The sequence below is a fragment of the Amblyomma maculatum genome, chromosome 1 (assembly GCF_055883805.1).
Source record: "Amblyomma maculatum isolate TAMU_Amacu chromosome 1, ASM5588380v1, whole genome shotgun sequence".
In the NCBI taxonomy this organism is placed as follows: domain Eukaryota; kingdom Metazoa; phylum Arthropoda; class Arachnida; order Ixodida; family Ixodidae; genus Amblyomma; species Amblyomma maculatum.
In genome coordinates, this window is record NC_139344.1 from 391,048,955 (window position 1) to 391,073,757 (window position 24,803).

A 24,803-nucleotide genomic window follows, 5' to 3' on the forward strand; every position below is an offset into this window, starting at 1 on the left:
ATTAACCGAACAAGACGCCGACTATAATATACAGTAGCTGTGTGATAGCACAGTGTCTCGCAAACACCTCCGAGCATGAAAATTAAAATCTCTATGTACACAACAATCTGGTTGCACAGTTCCATAGCTGACCAAAGAAAGAAGGGGAATTCATGTGATTAAGAGCTATCACGAGCATGCATGATGGCTCGCACTGGAATAACTCCCGCGATAGAGCCACTATTCTACAGTGCCTGACAATCACGGTATGGTTTACCCTGAATCTAAGATATGACTTCGCACAAAGCACCTGCCGTTCCCTTGTTCGATGAAATCCAAAGAGACGCATTCAAACTGCCATTTTTGCTCCAGGAGACATTCAGGTGGGACCTCACAGTAATACATCCAAGCACTTGGCGTGGTTGGAAAGCATTGCCCAGTACATTCCTTGCATAAAGTAATGCTCCGGTGCATCAGAAATCAGGCATTGCAGCCTTTATCATTATGTTGACGAAACTTATCTCGACAGTGACTGACCATAATCCGCAAGGAGAGGGTGTTGAAATTCCAAATCACACAATTAATGCTGTTAGGCATAATGCTGAATGTGTTCAAGCCTGTACTGTAACTTTTGCAAGCATAGGAGCACAACTTAAAGAGTTCTGATACTCATTTCTACACAAAGGCTTGACAACAAAATGTGCGAAGTCCAGACAGCAGGAAATGTAAGATAGGCTTGCGAAAAATAAACTAGCACAAGAATCAAGTTCTTCTTAACAAAGGCTTGGAATGTTGACAAAAAGAGATGGAGGAAGCAGCTGCTACATTTACCATAAGGTATATGCACACCTTAGATTCTATGTTTCCAATAACTAAACTAGTCTGTAAAGTTGACAAAAAAATGATAGCACACTTGGAAGCAAACACACCAGAGATGGCAGTAGTATATGCGCACATAAGCACATACCGCACACATACATAATCACTGTTGATAAATGTGCATCACCTGAAGTATGAACAACTGATCTAGTATTATTTGCAACCGAGCAGCACTCACAAACTCATACACATTATCGTGTCCAAAAGTGTCCAACTTTTTTTTTAGCCTAGCAGAAGCTCTAAACATGCGCAGGACAGGAATTTAAAATCTCCAATTGTTTTTTCCATGTACAATATTGTATTATACTCCTTTCCCTTTTAACCTAAACTGTCCTTCTCCCTGTCGCTCACCTCTTTGGTTTCTCCTACCTGTCTCCTTACTATCCCATTATTTCCGTCGCCCCAGTTCCAAGTGCTTCAGCTCATTTCGATAGCAGATACCGGGGCAGGCAAAAATCTTTTCCTTCCTTTATTATTTTTATTTTATTCTATCATAATAAAGAACTACTTACTACTACTACTACTACTACTTGTTTTTTTTAGCCCTGCACTTCTAATACAAGAATGCCTCTAAATTTACAGAATACATGCGACCATGTTTGGCTGTACACAGGCCAAAGGTAGAAGAATCATATACAGTATATAATTACGTCAATTAGATTTCGCTATGCTTTATAGAATGCAACTTTGTTACTGCAGCAGCGCATCAATTTACAACAAAGAGTGCCAGTATTACTTTAAGGAAGTGTCATTACATTTTTTCGTTTCTTTTTTTTTTTTTTTGGATTGTCTTAACGGAGGCGAACTAGCTGCGTGTTTACAAAGCCTCCCAAACTACTAATAAAGCTGCACAGCTTATGGAAACATTTTTTTTAGCATTACGATTCTGCAATTTGACACATGCAACATTACCATGGCTTAGAGGAACTGTATAAAAGAAGTAACATTACTGGAAGACCAGTGTTGCTGTCTTTGGCGCACTGCTAGCATGTGCAGCAAATGTTAGCGCCAGCCAAATACTCAGAAAACAAAAAAACCTGCAAGCTGATTAAGCACAAAGACAGCGAATGGAGTACATTATCACCATACATGAATTAAACAGGTTGTTTCGGAAAAACATGACAGTGAAGAACAAGGGGTTGATAGGATGACAGGTGTCTCGCACTCTTTTAAAGACTGACAGACCAAGATGCAAGAAATGATGGTTGTCAGCCTGTGATCAAATTAAAAATGTGCTCCGCTTAACATAATTTTCTAATGCATCCTTAAAACACATCCAGAAACAGTGCTTGGCTTGCAGGTGTTGAAAACCTTGCCTGGATGCGACTTATGGAGATATCTTGCTGAATTACAGTGCCAGCAATAAAAGCATATCATTTCCTTCGGAACCGCTCATAATTTCCTTCTTTTAATTCCAAGTTTTCACTTGTGCTTTCAGTTTAGATCAGTAGTTTAACAATCCACATTATGCAAAGCGCAATAGGAAATGAAAAGCTCCTCGGCAAATATGAAAAATAAACAAATAAAATAGCAGAATAAAGATGCTGCAATGCAGAGCTAACGCCAATACACTGAAAACTTGGTCAGGACAACACAAATGGGATAGATGCCTCAAGTGTGCCAGAGCTGCTCTTCAATCCGCACATGTTTTGGACCATCCCTTAACATAGTCTGTTACTGCGATCACTAAGTCGACAATGAGGACAATGCAAAGACCCCCCGATTAGCTTTGCAACTTTTGGATGCTCTAAAGGAAAAGTAATGCTCATAACCTGACAAGCTAACAGTACACGAAACTACAAACTAATAGTATACGAAACAACAAACCGGTATGAGCAAACAAAGGAATTCTCACAATTTTGTCTTTCTCTTGTGCTCATACTGCCTCCATAACCACAAAGTATCAGGCGCAGAATATAAGGAGAAGATCGAAAATAAGGAAACTAACAGCAAATCACGATCAAATTAAATCCACCTGATAGCAGTCGCAGGGTAGCAGAGGGCAGCTACTGTTTAGCTTGAATAGCACTCACCTATACCAATATTTACAAGCTGCTTGCAGCACTTTGAAAGGTAAGGGTGACCTAAGTCAGTCAGGATGGTGTGCACTACATAACTGTGTTCCTATCACATTGTTACACTGTAGTCAACAGATGCATAGGAACACAATCGTGTAGAGCGTGCCCTACTAATTTGTCCCAGGTCACCAAAATGTTTAGTTTAATAGCGCAAACAGCTTCTAATACTCAATATAGGGCAGTGCTTTGGAGCATATTCATTTCCTTTGTTTCCTTTATTAAAATTTGTCACTACGGAGTGCTCTTCTAAACATTTAAAATAAGGTTGCTACAATACAATCAAGGCACTAAAATCCAAGAGGCTGTAAGTCATTCCAAAATATTAGTAGAAATATTGCCAATGGCTAAAATAAACAAATACGATCATTTAGCTAAAACGTGTTAGCCAATGAACTGTTGAAATAAAAAAAAAAATTAAAAGGGCACCTATTTTAGTTGTAAAATGCAAACCAAATGTCCTCAATCATTTCTCCCTTGAATGCTTAGAAATAGGTCACTCACCAGTGATAAAAAAAGTCATAAAAAATAAGGCAGACACACCAATTCCAAGCAAACTAGGAAAAGCTAAGAAGCATTAAATTAGAGTGAGAAAGCCAGCCACACATTTACAATCAGGCTCGCTACGGACATATAATGAATGAAACTATATGGCAGTAATGATGCAGCAGTTATTGCACAAGTATCAAAGCATGGCTTAGTCTCTTGTGCCATGCAGAACCGGATTTGCATCCTGACTGAATCGCTTTTGAACTCGTTCCTTCCACTGCAATGCTACTGGGTGAGCCAGCATAACTGATTGACTGTAAATTTGCCATCTAGCGCAATTCCAGTGTTTGCATAGTTAATTAACATCCCCATGTGCCTAGTGCGATAGGTCTTTGGAGGTCTGTTTTGATACATTCGGACAGCAATATTCCTGCAAATAAGCATTCGTACCTTGGTGATCCTATTAGAAAGATTTATTTAGGTCTTCTTGTCTATATTCACACCTTTTATATGCCACAGATATGTTCCAGTTGTGCGTCTGTGGTCAAATGCATACTCTAAAAATGCTGAGCGCGTTGCTCGCAGTTTAATGTGGCAGAAAAATAACTGCTCAAGGTTACATCTAGACAACGGTGTTGCGTCATGATGGTCAAGGTACCACCGAAATAAACTGCAGCAACTGTATGAGAAAGAAACTGATATAATATGACAATGAGGGCAAATGGAATGATATAATGAACCCTGTTTTGATTTTAATGAAAAAATAAACTTAAGGAGCACGTGGTGACAAACGTAGGCACAGTAACTAAGAGGTTTTAATGGGAACTGTGTGACGTTTGTATAAAAATAATAACAATAATAAACAAGCATCTCAAAGTATACATAAGGTCACCCTGTTTACTGCAGAACATATCAAAACATTCTTCTGAAACGTTTCCGCAAGCAGAAGAATCTAAGTGATCTCGTAACTTATTTGCAATTACCTTCGCACAGCTGCTACACAACACAAGCTGATGTGATCATGATGTAAGAGGTTTCCAGAAGAAAGCTGTAAAAACATTGATGCACCAACTAACAAAATTCTCACCGGCAATGACATTTGATGCTAACATGCGCTCTGCACCAAAGCGAGCACCCAACCACGCAGATTTCATTGCACTGAAGGAGTGGAGGTTCCCTTACATTTGGCAAGCCACTTAGAAGATGTACTCCCTTTCCTTGTGCTCCGACGAACGGCCTGTTGACTGGCGCGCCCACGTGATGGGCACAGGTTCGTTGTCTGTCACACGCTCAAGGGCAGCTGCAAGGTCAGTGGATGAACCTCGGACGACTTCGTAGTGTACAGTTTCACCACTCATGCTGTTCACGGGCTCACTAATACCATCGTCGAGGTTTGCGTTGAGGCTGTATGTGCTCGTAGCGCGCTCAGCAGTTTCGACGCCAGAGGTCAGGTTGCTGTCACTGCACCTCCAAATTCTAGCCTGCACGCCGAGGCACCTGCCAGTGGAAGATGATGGCCTTCCGATGGACGTGTCATCAGTGTCGTCGTCTCTGTGCCGCACTCTCTCGTACCCAGGCTCCTCTGAACTGCTGTCTTCAGCGCCCCGCTCTGATGCGGAGCTGCTGTCCGACACCTGCTTCCAAACAGGGCTGGGTGCCGGAGATTCCGTGCTGCTTCCCGTGCCTTTCATGAGGCTGTAACCAAGTTTCCTCACCATGTCATCCTGTACACTCTCGTATGTTTCGTCGCTTGACCCGTTATTGTCTTGCTTGGCAGCGCTGACAGCGGCTGTGGCTAGACGCACCCCTGTCATTTTCCGGTAGCCAAAGTCTCCGCTGCTCTTGCCCCGACTATGCCATGCTCGGCCCGTGGCACTACTCCGGTCTCTGATTCTCTCGTACCCCGGGTCACTATCGGCCTGGCTGCATGCATCACTGTGGGTCCTGTGGATTCGCTCGTAGCCAGGGTCACTTGTGTCGTCCTCTCCTCGTCGGCAAATCTGCTCGTAACCAGGATCACTCCCTTCGTCATCAGGCTGACCCCGCCGGCCCTTGATCCTCTCATACCCATAGTCGGCTGTTGAGCCGCTGTCCTGCTGAGTCAATCCACAGGCTGCTCCAGCAGCCATATCCTCATCTTCATGGGCGGCTGATGCCTTGTCACTCTTCCGGATTTGTTCGTAGTGCGGGTCCGAGCCTCTCTCGGAATACTCAGTGGCAGCATCCTTGCGAAGTGTTTCATAATCTGGTTCCCTGCCAAACCTCTTCGCAACCTTCTCATAGCCAGGGTCTGAGACTCCGTCGCTTCCATGTCCGTTGGCAACTCTCTCGTAGCATGGATCCGTGTCACTCGAGTCCTGGTGGTAGACCCTCTCATACGCAGGATCTGCATATTCCTCTGGTGGCGGAGGAAGTGCCTCGACTAGCTCTTTTTTCTCTTCATACTCTCGCACCAGTGTGACGTTGGTGCAAGAAACAACAGACTCGATATTCGGAGGCATCGACCGTGGTCGGTCATGCACCAGAAAGGCCTCGTGCAGAGATGCTGCCGGAGGAGGAGGGGGAGGCTTCTTAGCATCAGCGCCTTCTTCCTGTGCTGTGGTTGCTGCTGCTGCCACTGCCGCGACTGGCTGACGGTGGGGTTTGTGAACTTTGGCATACAGCTCGTCGAGGTTGGTTGGAGCATCAGTGGCAGATGCCAGGCCTTCCGATATGTGGATGGTTTGCCTCTGCTTGCTGCACTTGTCGACAGCCGTGTACAAGTTTCCAATGTCAACATCGGGGCTAGGCGCGCCCAATGATGACGCAGATGTGACAGATGCTGGACAAAATAAACAAAAAGCAGAGACTGTAGCCAAGCCTCATAGGAAAGCCAAACAGCCGACACATTGCCAAAAGCAGGTTTACTTTTCAACACTTACTCCGTTAAAGGACTATAGACACCTCATTTTTGGGTTCGTGTTTTATCATTTGTAATGATGCCTAGGACATTACTGTACACGGATCACCACGTCACATTCGCCTACGATTTTTGAATAATTTATAACCGAATTTCGTTTCTCACCTGTTTCGGTTTCAACAGCTGAGCGATGGCTGTGACGTCACAGTCAAGTCTAGGTAACGCGAGGGATGAAAATACAGTGATATAATCATTGCTGTGTCATTTGAATTCACAACAATGATAAAGCCAGACTGCCTCAAGAACAGGAATCATTACAAGTTAAGAATGACCGATTATATTGCTGTTGTTTCATGCCGCGCATCAAGACACGATTCTGACGTCACAGCCATATCTCGGATAACGAAACCGAAACTGGCGAGAAAAGAAAATTCAGTTATAAATTACTTCGCGGTCGTAAGCGAAAACTGCGTGCGGATTGATATACAGTAATGAATTATGCATCATTAACAAAAAAAAAAAAAAAAAAAAAACATGCCACCAAAATTTGGTGTCTATAGTCCTTTAACCAAAACAAGTAGGCATCAATAGAATGTGGTTGCAACATGTGGTAATGAACACGTGGCATCTAAGACAGGAGGCAGCTTCTATATGGTTTACCTAATCAAATGGCATGTTAATTAAAAGGAAATATCGCTAGATCATGAATAGAACAAAAAGATACATATATTCACGGGCTGTCGCTAAACCTAGCATAACCTGCAAAAGCACATTATACTATGTTTATCATGGTACGGTAGATGTACTTGATGTTGCCACCGCCTTTTTGCCATCACCTGCCACAGGCACACTAATGAGGACGACCGCGATGTATAGATATAAAAGCCCCATAAATCGTACAAATATATCTGTGTGGCCTAGGGGCAACTTGTCTAACTTGGGACCCAAGGGCCCTGGAAGCCTGGATTTTGGTCTCACCCTCCGACTTGTACATGCAGGTGCCTGCAGTGTCTTGATTTGAGACTGACTTGTGCTTGGCTTGATTAGAAGTTGACACTACACTGATATTCGGTGATACTCTGAAGTGTACTTCTTGCAGAAAGTATCTTACAGCAATGACAGTTAATCTACATGTACGTTCAGACCAAAGCTTTTGGATCATACCAGTTGCAAAACTCAGTTTCAAAAAGTGACTGGTTTTAATATGCACTTTTCGGGTGCTTATGAATTGTCACATCATCTAGAAGCAGTCAACAGAAGCTTTTTGTTATTGCCGTCATTGCCTTTTGACAATCATTTTTTTCTTTCTTTTCCATCTTAATTAACTCTACAACTGTTATCCTTCAGAATGTTTGTTACTGCAAGTCTTCAACAAATTTATTTTCCATAGTGGCCGTGTATTTTTCAACAACCTGAAAGTTTACAACTTAGACGTGGTTTCCTTTTGTGGCCGCAGGCGCCACCCCTATTCGTATAAACACGAATTTTGACCAATCAAAACCGCCGTTTTTTAATACATGGGCTCTATGGGAAGTTTTGCAACTGGTAGTAGTCAAGAGCACTGTGTTTAGACAAGGTGGTTACACACCCGTAAACTTGAACCTGAACTCCTGTGTGAACGGTTAACCAGATAACCTTGAAAAGTTTGAAACTGGGTTTGGCCTCAAAAAGGTGCTGCAGGGTTCACAATGCCTCTTCCATGCACACACCACTGAGAAAGCTGGGCTGGGGAATGCTTGTACCCACCTTTCTCTAAATGTGTTTCGAACCAATCACCCCCCTCCCATTCCTCTTTTCCCTATTCCCGAAATGCGGACAGGGGGATTTCATTCTCCCTACTCTGCCAGGTGGTACCTGAAAGATGGTGCTGCAGGCACCAACGAGGAACTCGGAAATGAACTAATGAGAAAGAACACTCTAAAGAGTTGTAGGAGCAACATCGCTGAAGTAAAACTTCAGCTTCGGAGACAGCTGGTGAAATTATGTGCGTGAAAGATAAAGCACTGAAAGTTGCACTGGCATTCTTCACATTAATAAGGCATTTCGTACCAAAACTAAACAGTGTTAGCCCTGCAATGGCTTTGATCTTCAACTGCACACAGCCCGACATTGACAACTCCTGCATTCTGCTGGATTAGTGCAAAGGGCTTTATGGCAGCCTTCTCTTCGTTGCATGCCTTCGCATTTCTTAAGAATACGCTGGCATTTTCACCGAGCACATATTGTTTTACTTCCAAGTGTTCATCTCAACGGTGTCTCGCCTGTAATTACAGAAATATGAAATCCAGGCAAAAGAATAAACATCTGGCCCTGCAGTATACAAAGCATTTAACAGCAAACCCACGACAGGCATTACAGTAAAGAAGAGGAAAAAGAAAATTGAAGTGATTTACTGACAAAAGAGGAGAAGGCATGGCATGTCGAGTCTGTACCTGGAAACCAACTAAAATGGAACACAGACCTCAACTTCTAACTCCAATTACAGTTGAACCTCGATGCAACGAACCTCAATATAACAAAGTTCGCAATGCAACAAACTTTTTTCGTTTCAGTTTCTAGCTTCCACTGAAATGCATGTATTTCTCTCTCAATTTAATGAACATGTTTTGCGTCACAGTTTGGTATGCAATGAAGCTTTTGAAAACACAGAAAGCAAATTTTGGCGAACTCTATAACCTAGAAACACCCAAAATTTTTGCTTATCACAAAAATGTGAAGCGTATTTGTAATGCAACACACATTTAAAAAAAAAAGAAAAGGAAGGATTTTTCCCCTTCCAAACCTCCTGGTACATGGATATTCAATAGCACATGTGACGCTTCGACGTTCAAAGTGGCGTTCTGAACTCTAGAACAACACTGTTTAGAGCACCTGTTTTATTACCTGGCATGCACAGTCACATTTGGACAGTCAGTTCATTATCTTATAACCTTGGTTATCATACTTATGTGCTTCAGATAACAGCCCGCCGGGGTGGCGCAGTGGTTCCGGAGCTCGAATACTGTTCCCAAGGATGCGGGATCGAATCCCGGCCTCGGCGGCCGCTTTTCGATGGAGGCGAAAAGCAAGGCGCCTGTGTACTGTACGATGTCAGTGCACGATAAAGGACCGCAGGTGGACGAAATTTCCCGAGTCCTCCACTACGCCATCTCTCATAGCCTGAGTCGCTTTGGGACGTTAAACCTCACAAACCAACTAACAAACCTGCTTCAGATAACTCAAGCTCATCCGTAAAGAAGTGAAAGTTAGTACACTGACTTGCAATAGCATAATAGTCAGACATAGTTTCACGGTGATATCTTCAGTACTTTTTGTTTTATCATTGTTTACATGTTCACATGTTGCCTACTTGTGGAAAGCTTAGCATGACAACAGACTGGGCTACAGGACAACGGAATGAGCTAATGGTTTTAATACTACTTACTAAGAAGTATAGTCTAAATCAAGATGTTCTTAATTTCTTTCAATTTCTTTGCTCTTTTCATAAACTACATAGTATGTACCTTATTCAAATGTTTCGAATGCTATTATGACCTAATTACTGCATAATATAAAAGAAATGAGAACTAGGCGGTAAATTTGAGACTGTCTCGATAAAAGGCATATGTCAGCGAAAACAACGAAGCAAACATAATTGAAATCCGTGCATTCATCGCTGTGCTATGCTTTCCACTAGCAAGGTGATAAGCTCAAAATGAATTTTTGAAAAAACAAGCCTGAAATTTCTAAGATAGCATACATTGCTTATCTACATTATGCGTCTATATATTTATTTACAACACTTAGAACTTTTTTTGTGTGTGAAATAGTTTAGTACAACACAAAATGAGTGTTGTAGATACTGAAAATCCATATTTTCTAAAATCAACTCATTTAAGGACTGATCCCCAGTTCCCCCTTAAAATACATAAGCAAACTAAACCACCATGACCATCTGATTGCGGCGCGATCGGTCCCGTGAAGTGAGACAGTCGACGACAGTTAAAAACCGTTCAGTGCACGTGCTTGTGGTCAACATTTCTAAAAACGTTGCCCATGATGTAAAAAGCAAACCAAACTATTTTGCGGCAGCTTGCTGATAGCGTATCTCGTTCCCATCAACCCGCAAGAACTGGTAGATGGGTGGCAGGGCTGCTTGATGCCATTAATGGACTTCCGCAGTGGCGCTTGGTTTCGTAATCAACAAAACCGCTCGTGCCATGGCAGTCGCAGCAGCGTGCGAAGCTCATGATAATTTTCGGTGACAGCGCTGTACCTCTAGCCACCAATCAAGATTTCGAGATCTCATCAATTTGACCAGAAAATACTTCTAGGATTATATAAAATGCACAGTGCCAGAGGGGAGCTGCCTGGCTCTGAAAAGAACCTGGACTGTAGGCAAAATAACGTCGAAAAGCTAGACTTCAGGGATGTGTGATATCATTTGTGCCATTGAAAGACAAAAAAGCCTGATGCAACACGTTCGCGGTATAAAGAAGCTTTTTCCGGAAAGCACGACTTCATTACGTCAAGGTTTAACTGAGAACTGAGGGTTGAACATGAATAGACTGGTCATTTTGGCATTGTGTTTCTTCATGTGTTCGTGACACCATCCACAATGTGTAGTTTTGTGCTCCTGACCTTCAAAATGAGGATGGGCGCAACAAAGCTTGCACAGATGTGGTGAGCCGCATTCCCCACACACTTTCTCGGGCGACGCCGGTCATTTCGGCGCCTTGGATCACGAATTATAACATCCCCTTCCAGGCGCTGTGTCCCTGCATGGGGATGCGAATTTTGTGCGGCCTGCTGCACAAAAAGGTAATGAAAAACGCTGTTTTTTAATGTTTCAAAACATGTGCTCTGAGCCAGTTTATTGGAACTGGCACCATCTTAAGCGAAGCAAAAAAAATCCTGCCTGAAAAGCAGAGCAAAAAAGGACACGGCTACATTCTACAGAGCTAACAAGAATTGCTTCATGCTTTTGTCATTTTGGACTGTTAAGAATCTGCGCTGACCAAAATATTAGCATTTATTTATTGCAGGAAGGGCCCATGACTGTGAAATAATGGCTGTCATCCTTGTTACGAGTGTATTCAACCTTGCATGCACTTCTGAATGTTAGCGTCCCTGTTTGGGAACAGAGAACCTCAAAACCGCCTCTGCTGGCACACTTGAGTGTTTGGCATCACTTTCTTACTTTGTGTGCCCTACTGTGCAAAAAGGCAATAAAAGCACCATTTTGAATGTTTTAAAATAGGACAAACTCAACTTCCTTAAGTCACTGTACCCTCTTAGGTCAAGAACCAGAAAGTGGCCAGTGAGGGTAATTTCTCACTTTCTATCTTTTGCACTATGCAACAGCTAGATAGAGTACCTGTGAGACGCAAGTGCTAAGAAGCTTGCACAGAAAAGTATTTTGGGCATGACGGCCTTCCAAAGTGACGTTGCAAACAGTGTAATCGCGTGCAGCGAAACGCCTCAAAAATAGTGCAGTCGGCCAAGTAGTGGGTACCCAGAGCCTTTTGCGATGAAGGCTAGACTGCATTTGCAACTAACAGCTACCATTGGGTACGACAGCTACAACCACTGGCCGGAACATGTCAACACACCAAACTCACAGTGCTGCCGCCGTGAAGGATGCACAGCGAAGTGTCGGATTCGCTGCCAAAAGTGCCACATCTTTTTGTGTATGTCTGCTCAGAAACAATAGCGTTTACCTTTTTTACAATAAGTATACTCTGAAGTGATTGAATTAAGAAATCAAGCAATAACCGGTTAACCATCTTTTGTGCCCGATATCTTTTTAAGAACACTATTGTACTTTCTGCTAGTAGCATGCATTACTTTTTCTGTATTGAGGCGCCCTGTTCCCACATGGGGACATTGCAAAAGACAATAAAAAAATAAATATTTTCTTTCAGTTTCTACAGGACACGTGATTTGAAACGTGGAGAACTGAAAATAGCCCTCAGATATTTTTTGTACTGCAAAGATTTTTTTTGCGCCTGAAGGGGATATAGTCACTGCCACTGACAAAGCAGTCAACATGTTTTCCCTGCACAAAATTTGGCGCATAGTGAGAATTATGTGACTGCACATTAACCGGATTCTATCGGGGTCGCATATGTTCATGAGAAATAAGAAATGTCTTATGATAGTGCATAGTTTGTTCTCACGCATTTACTCAAATACCAAACAATTTTTGCAATTAACTTCGATTTTTAGACCGTGCATTTTTATTGCATGCACTAAGTATGCATGGAATGATACTGTGTGTGTTGCATGAACTCCGGATGAGCGGAATGATGTATTTAGGCTTGTGCGAATAGCGGTTTCTTGGTTCAAAGCAAATTCAAAGTGAATGGTAATTCCTCTCGAACAATTTCAAAGCAAATACTTTGAATAGTAGCAAGTAAAGCAAAAAACTGACGGAAGCCTACAGTCTGGAATTTATTCAAGAAAACTTGATTACTTATGAAAATCTACAAATTTTCCTGCAAACACACTAGCTGTTCCACATGCTAGGGTTTCAGGTGTTCCCTTCTGCAGTCGAAAAAAAGCCTTTCACTTCTTGTCTGGGCGGCTGGTATCGAAAGATACCTATGGGCAGCTGCAACCAAGGTTGGGTAAGGTGGCTGCCCTTGCTTTTCCACCACACAAGGGAGTCTTCGAACCGGGAAAGAAGAGGGGCCTTCAAGTACCCAGCAACCACATCAGAGATTGTACGGCTTGGCTTATGATGTGCATGCAAACTGAAGTGTGTAAAAGCGCTTCACAGAGAGTCCTCAGATGGGTCTGCAGAGCAGGTGCTGTTCCCACTTGTTGCTGTACCATATTGATCAACTGGCACAGTGTCTTCTGCTGCCGTTGTGAGCAGACTCAACTGCTTTGCGGGTCAATCAGCATATCAGACTTCTATGTATCTACGATCAACCAACATTGCCAATGCAGGAAGGCGCGACATCTTAATATCGGAGAACCTCGTCTTGATGCTACACAAAAGGCTTGAGGCAAGCAATGCTGCTTCATCACCTTAGGAAACATGTTCAGCTGGAACCACCTTGATACACTGCAACAGGGGAATGACTTGCGACAGCATGGAATAGCTGTCCCCAGACAGTTCAGTTGTGGCATGGTCAAGTGGCTTCAAGACTTGCACTGCTGCATTCATAAGCTTCCACTCACTTGCGTTCAAGTTTAGGACTGCTTCAGATTCTGAAAGTTCTACAGTGATGACCGCACGGAGCTTCACGAGCCTGGCCATCATGGCATGCTTACTCTTCCATCGCATCGGGACGTCTTGTATGACCTCGAGAGGGTCCAGCTGCATGTTTTTCTGAATTTCCTGAAACCGTCCTCATGCCTTGACAATTCATTTGTATCTAGCCACAATCACTCTGGCCTTAACGCAGAGCAGCGAAAACCCTAACAATTCTTTTTTGGCATCACTGATACACAATTGAAGGGTGTGTCCGAAACAATGCACACCACTCCAGCACCGCTGCGCAACTGCTGAAGTTCCTTCCATTACCTGTAACGACGAAGATCAGCACAGTACCATGGGCTGTTCAGGTTTTCTGCAGTGTGAGAGTTTGTCATCTTTGTGCAAGCCAATGAATGCATGTGTCGCACGAAGTCCCTGTCCATGGCATGGCAAGTTACACAAACGAAGCTGTCATTTGCCTGCGACGTCCAACCATCAGTTGGTGATTGAGAGACTCCACTCCACTTGCAAAAATGTCCTCGAGCTTCTTTTTCACTTTCTCTTTGCTTGATGCGCAGAGGTCTGGAACAATGGCACTCGAGAATGTTATCCGAGACGGCACAACATAATCCGGCATAGCGAACTTCATCATGTTGAGGAAACCCGGTTTTTCAACAATGCTGCAGGGGGTCAACAATGCTGCAGGGGGTGCACACCACGAGATACGAAGCGAGCTACCATTTTCGTCATCTGTTGGGCTTTTGGGGCCTTTGCCTTCATTTTCGGCTTGAAACTGTCAGCTATGAATGGCATCCAGTCTCTCTTGGTAGTCCTCGTGCAAGTCAGGATGTCTCTTTAAATGCATTGCTAGGGTTGTTGTCATACCTGTCGGAGTCTTCAAGACTTCCTTGCATTTAAGGCATCAAGCTTCAGTTCCCGGTGGAATCTAAAAAATGTTCTAAGTTGGATTGCTGGCTGCAGGCACGTCCCCCATGGTTCTCTGGAATGGTCTAAAGCGGCTGGAAATGGTCAAATGCCACTGCGGCCGAGACAGAGTCGCCAACTATACGCAATCAACCGGCGACGAGATGTGTTTGTTTTGAGCTTTCCTGGCTTGGTTTGGACTGGACTGGGAAAAGTATGCACTGGACTGGGAAAAGTATGACTGAATTCAAAAACCAAAACGTCCGAGAATGCCTTCTCCCTGTTGCACAAGGCTATTCGTTCGAGCCGGATACAGACGTCGACCGATATTTCGAATGCCCAATTTTTCGGCGGGCCTGCCTGAAAACCCAGACCTTGCCATGGCACCGCCATGTACTCTATAGAGTCAATGTATAACACCGACCAAAATTTTGGACGCTTGAAATCCTTCTCATCCGATTTTTCTTTTGATTCGCGACTCAAGAGCTACCGAAAACGCAAACAACGCCAGTGCCATCTTGCTTTTCTGACTGCTGCCAGTTTGATTTTCTGCAACCTCGAACCCACGTGTCATATCGTCCGCTGATCATGCCATCGGAACCTCGCATACCCGATATAGTCTCGATAGCAGGCACCGCTTGCTGCACCGTCCCACTGCCAGCTCTGCCGTGCTGGCATCGTGCAGTCGTCAGTCGCCGCGGTCGCCATTCACGTGTTGTGTGTTGTGCTGTTTACATCACTGCGTCAACTACCGGACACTTAAGCACTTCTATCGGTCACGGGCGCTTAGTCGCATTTATGCGTGGACAGCGGCAAAACCTACAGTGAGGACTTGTTACCTGCACTAGGCATGCTTTCCGATGCATGGAAGGCGGTGATTAAGGAGACCCTGAGGAAGTGCTTCCACCACGCTGGTTTCGCGATCAGGGATGAAGTGCCGTTGTCATCCGATGATAGCGCCAGTGAATCCCATCAGCCGACTTCATCTGCTGACCTCATCGAGCACTTGAGCGCTGAAGGAGCCGTTCCTATGGAAGTGACACTGGAGCACTTTGCTAACGCTGACAGCAAGATCGAGCTCTGCACTGAACTCACTGACAGCGAAATTGTTCACAAGGTGCTTGAAAGTGACGACTCGGGCTCCGACAGTGAGGAGTCAGAGGCTGTACTGCCAATTAGCAGTGAACTAACCTGAGCTCTGATGGTGCTTTCGGCTGTGTACAGCGAGAACGTCACCCTTGCCGACGTGCAAGCAGACTTACTTGTATGGCAACGTAGCACCCCGCAGAGGCATATTGGCTAGTTTTTCAAGCCGCTCTCTAAATAAAGTGACTTTTTCTGCGTGAAATCATTTTTTAGAACTGCCTGATTTTCCAAACGCTATCTCGGCCCCTTGAGGGTTTGAAAATCGGTCAGCGACTGTACTTCAAAATTTCCAAACAAAATTCGAATTTAAGCGAATATTGAATAGCTCCTTATTCGTTCAACTATTGGAAAATATCAAATATTCGCACAAGCCTAGACATATTAAAAATGTAGGCTGCACCATATAAGCTAGGTTTAACAACTCTGATACATCAACACAATATTAAATTTGCATTGCACATAGGTAATGCTCTAACATATGCACGCAGTAATTTTACTAAACAATACCTCTGTTTTGGATGAAAGAATCTTTGACACGGACGGCAAGGATGTCAATAAAAATGTGCAAAATATGTTTTCCGTTTTTCCTACCTTGGCTCAGTGCTGCGTTTGACTAGCAGTGTATGACCAATATAAATATGTCTCAACGGCAAAGAAAAGTCGAGAAAACCTAAGTAAAATGTGGTGAGAAGCTGTGCATAAAGCAGGCTGAAAACGGTCCATCTGGCCACCAACCCTAATGAGCCCGTTTTTTGCGCTACTCCGCCATGATACAGACACCCGATGCACCTCAATATTTTGGCAAGGATATCTGTGAGGAATTCAACTATGAGGAACTCAACTCTGGGCTCGTAGCAGGTTTAAAGGAAAAAATACAGGGGTTTTGCAGGACTTCACGCAATGTTGTGTTTAGTGCCTTAGACAGAAAATAAAGCCTTCAACACACCTTCAAAAACAGAACTACTCAAGTTTACTGAAAAGGAAAAAATATAAAAGCCATACACTGCTTTTCCAAACACATCGGTATTTCACACATTAAATACTTCAGCTTCTTTGGTACTTTTTCCCAGCCCTGCTCAGTATCCCAATATGAGCAATTATGTTTGGTTTGTGCTAGTACTAAACCGCAGACTCAACTACTGGCTGCCAAAGAAGCACATTAGGAAGGCTTTTGAAGTTTTTCTGCTACTGTACACTGAATTGCTTAAAGCTCCAGTTGCAGCAATTGCTTCCCTAGTATGGACGAAACGTGGTTCAGGGATTGCCCTCCAGCCTTGCTGGCCGCCAAATTTTGCTAGAAAGAAACGCTAAAGCAAAAATCCAAGACATTAAAAGCAAAGCCCTTGTAATTAGGTGATGGAATCACCCAAGGTATTTGTGGCGTCTTTTATGACAGGATAACTGTATTTCTGCATTTCGTTGGTGTGCAGCTCCATAGATAATGCATCGATGGGCAATCTCAATTCCCAAGTCCATTAATTTAAGCACCTTCCATTGCCAAAGTTTGCTTTCAAGTTTTCAGTGCCCCCCCAAGAAAGCTTCGGTGGTTAAACCAAAACCAGTTCAAGACACTGCAGATTAGAAATGTTGCTAAGCCTTCCTTGTGCTCACTTCGTAACTGACAAAAAAATAAGACGAATAAAAGGGTAACAGGAAGAACGGTAACTTGTACCGTTCCCACCACTACTCCCGAGTCGTTCCCCTAGAAGCAATCCTAATTTTGAATGGCGCTAAATTAAAATGAGCAGTCTCTACTAATGGCATCACACATTTCAACCCATCCCATCCCATCAGAACACCAAATCAAGGTGACCTTGAAATCAAGGTGACCTTGAAACTTAGAACATACACACATGCACGCACATGCAAACCAACAGAGCGCTACAACACTTATTCTCAACTAACAGCTTTGAAAATCACACATACAAAGCGATCAGTTGAAAGTTAATGCCATGCCTCCTTACCATTTCATGTTTCTTTTCCCCCAAATTTTAACATGAACCTGAGCCAATTAGCTTTGCACTGCATGGTGGTAATAAACTAACCTTGTCTGGAATGAGCTTGGGCCACAGACTTGAGGCTTTCCACAGTGGGTGGAGCTGGCGGATGGGACTCTGCTGTTCTTGGCTCAATGCGGGCATAAGTGACAGACGAGCCAGCTGAGTTGTGGCCGGATTCAATCTCTGCATACATTTGTTCTTCTTCCGGGACCTCCGTGTAGTACGCCTCTTGGGTCACAGTCGAAGCCTGTTAGTTACGGTAAGAACAGTGCGATATTACGGCGGACAGCGGCAGCACTGTTGCCCAAATTTCCACTGCAACACAATTTAAAATCCAAAGACCGCAAAGTGAAGTTAAGGTTCAGTTTGTAACACTGCACGATATCCAGCCAATGGTCCTAATAGTCAGCAGTCTTAATACAGGTTCTCAGAACTACATGTTGAGGCTGAACTACAAGTTTCCACGCATCAGTGACATGTTCTTAAGTGACTGACCTTTAAGTCAAAATGTGACTTACAAAGAATGACTGCCATGCACTAACACACAAGATCGAGTTCATAAAAATTTGACAGCAATATGAAGAGATAAAAAAAAAAGGTAAAGCAAGTGAAATGGCAAAGCCTGATACTATTTAGCAACAAATCAAAATGAACAATGAACTGTAAGATTTTAGCACTGACTAGAATTCGTAAAAATACATGCAAAAGCCAGCTACACACAGCCTCCCCTTGAGGAGGAGATGCCCCCCTTCCCAAGAGTAGCGTGGCCGCTCAGCCGCTTCTTTCATGTATGTAGCTTTGTTAAGCTTTCTACCATGACAAACTTTGAACTAGTGATGCATTTCGTCTGATGCTTAAGCTCCAATCATCTAGGAGAAGCCTTCAACATATATCAAATCATGACGGCAGGTGGCCTTTCCCCCCATAATCTGCAGTCATATGCCGTTTGGACGCTGGGACCACACCCTTCATCCATCATAACATTCTTTTTATGCCCCGAGGCAATAAACTTCACATACACACAAAAAAAAAGAAATCATGACTGCTGCCAGCCATTGTCAATTTTGTAAAACCTTTTCCGGCATTTAGAATTTGGATAAGATAACATTTGCAAATAACACTTAATAAGCTCCACTAAATGTCTGTCAGAATAGTCCTATGATTCCAATACAAGGGTTCTACTTCAGCAAGAAGATGTGCTGTTCATAGTCAAATTTCATTACTATGAACCCCACATTAACCAAATTTTTCAAACTAACTAACTTTCTAACTTTTTGAAAATTCCCAACTGATTTGCAATGTTTTCAAGGCAAAATATTTCAGAACTACCAATTTCAATATAGCGCTCATTTCAGAACAACATATATTATATATTTTTTCTTCTATAATCAAGGAACATCAGTATTACAAATTCGCCTAAAATTAATGGTGCCGCAACTCTCATGTGAAACAAAAACCACCATTTCTGTGTTTATGCCGCGGGCTATAGCTATCATCGTCATCATCACCATATCTCGTGCCAACATCCAGCACCACCATAAAGCTATGGTTTTATATGCAGTAGCCAGCAGGCCTAGCCACCTGCATTTTTTTCTCTGTGTTGTGTGTTGTTCGCTGGTCGGTCGTTCATGCCATTCACGCATGTGGGTAAAATTTTTGTTGTGAATAATTTTATCGCGAAGTTCATGCGAGATCCGACGAATGCAGCCAGCGATGGCGCCAAGAAGCTAAAGCATTTTTGCTGTAGGAAAGAGTAGCCATATTGCAAGAAATCGACACAGAGAAAAAGCAAATCGACCTCTGCAGAGAGCTTGGCATTGCCCCATCGACCGCCGCGATCATTTTGAAAGACCGCGACAGGATTGTCAAACTTCACTGAACGCTAAAAAAGAGGTCATATTGAACTCTGTGTTTTATTGTGGATGAATGAAATCCACACTTTTATCACTCGGTGCACTGGTGTACATGATGAGGGGTTGCGCAAAGTGAAAGGTGTGGAGAGTCTTTAATCGGTGCTGTGCGCTGCACACGTCAGCAGAAAATTATTTCTTCAAATAAAGCAGATTTGAAGTTAGTGCAACATTTTCATTTGCACTTTTGCTTGTCTGCATGTGTCTATCACAAGATATGTCATTTCATACCTAATATTGACTACTGCCTTATAACTGGAAGTTTTTCATTACAACGACATTTCAAAATAACCAACGCTTTTAAGCGGTCCCCTGCGATTTGTTATATTGAGATTTGACTGCATTTCCTACCAATGAACTGCTGGTGTAAGCTATAAAATTTGAATAAATAATGCCTGAAATCATATTAGTTAGGCAAACTTTAACATTAAAGACAGAATTTTTCTTGAGAATCAGCTAGGAATGTAGAAAATCTAGGAAGTGGCTACTACAGAAAAAAATATATGATTAAAGGAAACAGTTACGATATGCACATGTAATTCATAAGCCCAAGTATGTGCTTTGCTAAAAGAAATATGCATGGTATGCTGAAATAATTTCAGAAAGTTCTACATTCTCATGAAGTCCTGCCCTACTGTTCACTCTATTCTGACAGTCATGGGACTACTGGTTAAACAGTGTTTGCCAGTAAACTGCAATTGACAGAATAACACTGATACAGACCTGCGGAGGCTTTTGCCTCATGGTCTCTTCGCGAACTTTTGCCAGTGGTTCACGGACAGATATCACCGTGTATGAAAGGTCCGACTTCCCTGCAGACGAAGCATAGAAAATCAGTGTTTTAGTTCTGGAATGGACGTGTAAGGATAATAAGACTAGGAGAGCAGTAAACGTTTGTTTACCTAAAATCACTAGTATGGTCAAGCGGTGTGACCTTTGGGTGATCTCTGGACATTTTACATCTAAACTTCGTCTTGAAGCATGAAATGCGAACATTCCACAGTCTTTTTTTAAAATGACTTACGAAGTTGAAACAAGCTTTCTTCTATATCCGGAACAAACTTCTCTCTAAACCCAAGGGCTTATGTTTATCCTAACAGATCGTCAGCAGGAATGAATGCCAGTATTCAAGCTAATTGCCTGCCAAGTAAAAATGCAATAGTTTAGATGGCTTAGTCCCATAGATGCATATCAGACAGAGCATTACCTAATTTCAAGACAAACCTTAAATAAGATTCTAGGTAATAAAAGTAGCTCAAAAACACTAACTGGGGAAAACGACCGAGATGAATGGGGACCTACATAGTTGAAGGTAGCCAAAGACAAGAATTTTTTCACAAAACAAGCCATTTTTCATCCTTTTACAGCTAAAACACTGCTCACGCACATATTTCTCGTATCTTGCGTTCGCAGTTAAACAAATAGAAAAAATTAAATTCTTGTTGTAGCTGGACTTACGACTGTGGTAATCAGTAACCTGTTCCCCCCCCCTCCCCCCCCCCCCCTTTCCCTCCTCTAAGCCACAGCTATGAGTGCTTACCCGTAGCCTGCGTAGAACTTCCGGGCAACTCCGCCATGGCTGGCACAGGAAAGGAAATCTCAGCCGCATGAGAAGACGCCCCAGGTCCCGGAGGAACCAAAGAGTTCGCTTGCCCTAGAAATGGCAGTTCACAGGTACAAAATGCATGGTTCAACAGAACAGTCAAATCCAACACACCTTGGACCACAACTTAAATATTGCCATTGCAGAAAATGCACTCTAAGAAATGAAATGCCTTCTCGCTGCACTCCCAAATACACTGCATAGGTGCGCGTCTCCCACCAGTGAGCTTCACAGCAGTCGGTTATATTTCGTGCCAAGGCACCTAAGTAATCGAGGCTGTCATGGACCAAATTTAGGCTTAAAAGGTATGTGTTTCTAGTTAGAACATGCTCGAACGGGAACCTTCCCGCAATGGGCAGCGGTGGTTTCACTGTCCCCGAGCCCACCTGGCCGCTTGTGCTTAGGATTCCCACCCGCCATCTGCCAACCACTGGATTAGGTCATAAAATAGGGTGCCTACAACACGTGGGATTGTCTCAGCTATCGGACTCTCTCCCATGATGGTCGAAAAACTGCTAGACGACTGCCACCAAGCCAGCTATGGCATGCACAGATTTGAGTGTTTAGGGAGTCTAAAATGCCCTTCAAGAAACCCAACTCGAGAACCCCCTAGTTTGAAGAATTTAACAACTTACGAAATGAAGCGGGCCCCTCTTCCAGCATGGGTGGCTGTGCACTCTCATCCACTGCATCAACAACGTCAAACCTCTTTTCAGGCACTGGTGGTGGAGCGCCATCATCCAAAGCACTGGGCGCACGCACGTTCGCCACTGAGTAGAGCGGATCTGACTCTGAACTCTCGCTCGGGGTGTCGCCTCCAGCTGCCCCTGTTTCCTTGCCAACAGATACTGTGGCGGCGACATGAGGGGTCGCAGAGGTCGACGGTGTGGTCGTCGGTGGCGGCGGAGCGTGAGCCTTGTTCCTTCGGTGTGGACGCACGAGGGTTGCAGTAGTCGTGTGCCCATCTGGTGCAGCTGTGACGGTGCCATTGTTGTTGTTGCTGCCGTTGCTGTCCCAGGTCACTGCCGGGTTCGGAAGGGCAATGGGTAGGGACTGGGGCCTGCCAGGGGGCGTCGGCAGCGCTCGCTCAGTCACCGGCCTGCTGTGTGAAAAGCAATCAATGTGGGAAAAAACCACAACATGAGGCACTGCACAGGTTTCACATAGCAAAGTTTTCATGCAGATTATGTCCTTTCCATTTTATGCATCAAGTGGAAAATTCAGTATGGGCTACAAAGATACAGAAACAAGAAAATGGCCCTGAATTACTGCCCCAAATGCGTACATTTAGGAGGGGCTCCATAGATGTGTGACACATGCAGACTCAAACAAAGGCGGCTGGCCTGCAGACTATTCCACAAGAGAATATTGTGCCACGAGGTGGAGGTGTGTCAGGAATCCATTGAGGGTAAACAGCGCAAAAAAGACGAGGACGAACGAAGTACACAAACGAGCGCTGAGGCAAGTTGGTAATCCATTGAGGGTAAACAGCGCAAAAAAGATGAGGACGAACGATGTACACAAACGAGTGCTGTTTGTTTTTTCACAAGGTTTTTCAGCGCTCGTTTGTGTACTTCGTTCGTCCTCGTCTTTTTTGCACTGTTTACCCTCAATGGATTACCAACTTGCCAAAGCGTCTGTTTTAGGTGTGTCAAGAACTGCGACTGGATTGGAAGTAGCGTGGTACCATCAATAGGCTCCTCTAAAATGTGACCCTTGCACCTTGCAGTGCCGAGGTACCAAAGCCTCGCAAGTAACAAGGTACATCTTTACATGATTAAGAGAGCCCAAAGATATGACCATCATGCAACTAATTTTAGAAGCACCACTACAGCGGCACTGAAAACAGTAGTTACTATCAATATCCTACTGTCACCAAAACAGATTTATGTGGTTTGATGAAAACTTGAAAAACAAAGTTCTGAAGATGTGTAAGTGCACTGAATTACCTGGGATGAAGAGAGACCTTTTCAAGCGGTGAGTCTGTACGCAAGTCACCATTCTGGTGGTCCTCAGTGCTCTGCAAATTATATTACTGTGAATTGACCTTTCAGCACTGCAGTGCACTTCAAGACAATTTCTTAACATGCTGCACTGTGAACTAAGAAAGAGTTGACCAACAGGAGAGAAAAAGGTTCGAAATGCTCACTGATAACAGATTTGGTAACAGGTATAGTAAAGCAGGAAAGAAACGAACGGTACCTGAACTTTATAAGCGACGGGAGAGTTCTTGCTCAATACTGGATTGTTTTCTCCCAAGAAATTGAGTGACCTGCAGACATTAGAAGATGAAATTACAAAGAAGCTGCAAAGCAAAAATGTCACTGAAAGTTTCAGGAAAGCACTGCATTGCTCATAAACCTTATTACTTTGCAAAAAACTCCATTATTAGCAAAACATCTCAGCATAAGCGAATTGTTGCTGCAAGAGAGAGTCAGAAACAGTGGAGGGTGCTAACCAACACGCATAAACAAGCAAATCATCAAACACATTACAGCCTCAGGGAAACTGTCCCTACGCCCTGCACTTACTGTTTGGGGGACATATAAAAAGTGAAAAGAAAAAAATCCTCAATTCTTCCGATATAATGTTGGCCGTGTTGCAAGACACACTCGGGCAAAAAACGAGACACACGCCGAATACTTCGTTAACCCACTTAGCACCTATCGCCACAAACCAACGCTTGCTGAGTGCACAACCGGAGCACACTCGTTTTTCAAGCGCTATCGCGCGACATACGAGATTGCGCCAGCTAGAGCGGAAATCCAAATCAAAACACTCATTCCCACTCTGCGTTCAGTTCCCCGGATCTCCCCTACGCAGACGTGCGATCGCCCGCCCACATTATTCGTGCCTCTGTACACAATCACTATATTTAGCGAGATGACGCACCGTACAGTCTTCGCAGTAGAAAGAGCACACCGCGCAGGTAAGGTGGCAATCAAAGCAGAACAGTGACAAGTGCACGGAAGTTTCACTTACTTGTCCACCCCTTGCTTGCAAAGACACAGAGCGAGAGCAACGATCAAAACCACTGACGTCGGGATGGCGACAAGTGCCCATGCCACCGGAGCTAGTTCGGCCGTGAGCATTCTTCACACCAGGCCTTTAAAACCTACAGGGGCCGATGAAAGCATATATAAAATGCAATCGCTTCCCGAGTAAAGTCAAAAGTACTCGATGAGAAGATTAAAAGGCGGGATGGCTAGAGAGAAAACGAATTAAGTCACATAATTGGTTTGGTGCACTTTCAGGGCTTCGAAAGGGAAAAAAGAAAGAAAGGGAAGATAAGAAACTACCAGCGATTGTATTTAAATAATGCACGCTGTTCGCTAGTTTGTTGAGAGAATATACTCACTCATAGTGAATGAATGCAAAACTTCCAGAGAAGTAAACATAAGTGACATAGGTGACTGCTTTCGCAAAGGCTCATCGGCAGCGAAAATGTGGGGCAAAGGGGACGACAGCAACGATGGCAGTGGCCCCATGCGACGAATTTCTGCGCTCCTGGCTAGAGCGATGCAGCCATCCTTGAATAGTTTCTCTTTCATTGCTATTCATTAAACCACATTAAATGCCCGAAAACGTGCACAAGTTAACCCCAGCTTTAACATTCATAGCCCGTTTTAAGATTAGTCATTGGACTAAAACAAGCAACGAATAGTACGAGTGGCTTCGGTACGACTTATTGCTTATTTATCCATGTCGTCCAT

General features: G+C 43.7%; 1 protein-coding gene across 2 annotated transcripts; it reads right to left on the reverse strand.

The window, feature by feature from the left end:
• Window positions 1-1,006: 1,006 nt before the first annotated feature.
• On the reverse strand, window positions 1,007-24,765 carry LOC146208534 (uncharacterized). Of its 2 annotated transcripts, none has more exons than XM_084594512.1 (9): window positions 24,449-24,765; window positions 24,073-24,205; window positions 23,293-23,362; window positions 23,040-23,110; window positions 21,726-22,189; window positions 21,028-21,141; window positions 20,211-20,299; window positions 17,623-17,824; window positions 1,007-6,243 (listed from the first exon to the last, which is right to left on the reverse strand). In XM_084594512.1, the coding sequence occupies exons 2-9, from the start codon at window positions 24,180-24,182 to the stop codon at window positions 4,619-4,621; spliced, it is 2,745 nt and encodes a 914-aa protein (XP_084450638.1). In that variant the 5' UTR covers window positions 24,183-24,205; window positions 24,449-24,765; the 3' UTR covers window positions 1,007-4,618. The 2 variants fall into 2 exon arrangements, with proteins under 2 accessions (XP_084450638.1, XP_084450628.1); XM_084594502.1 differs by having other exon boundaries at window positions 21,726-22,192; window positions 24,449-24,764.
• Between the last annotated feature and the right edge of the window lie 38 nt (window positions 24,766-24,803).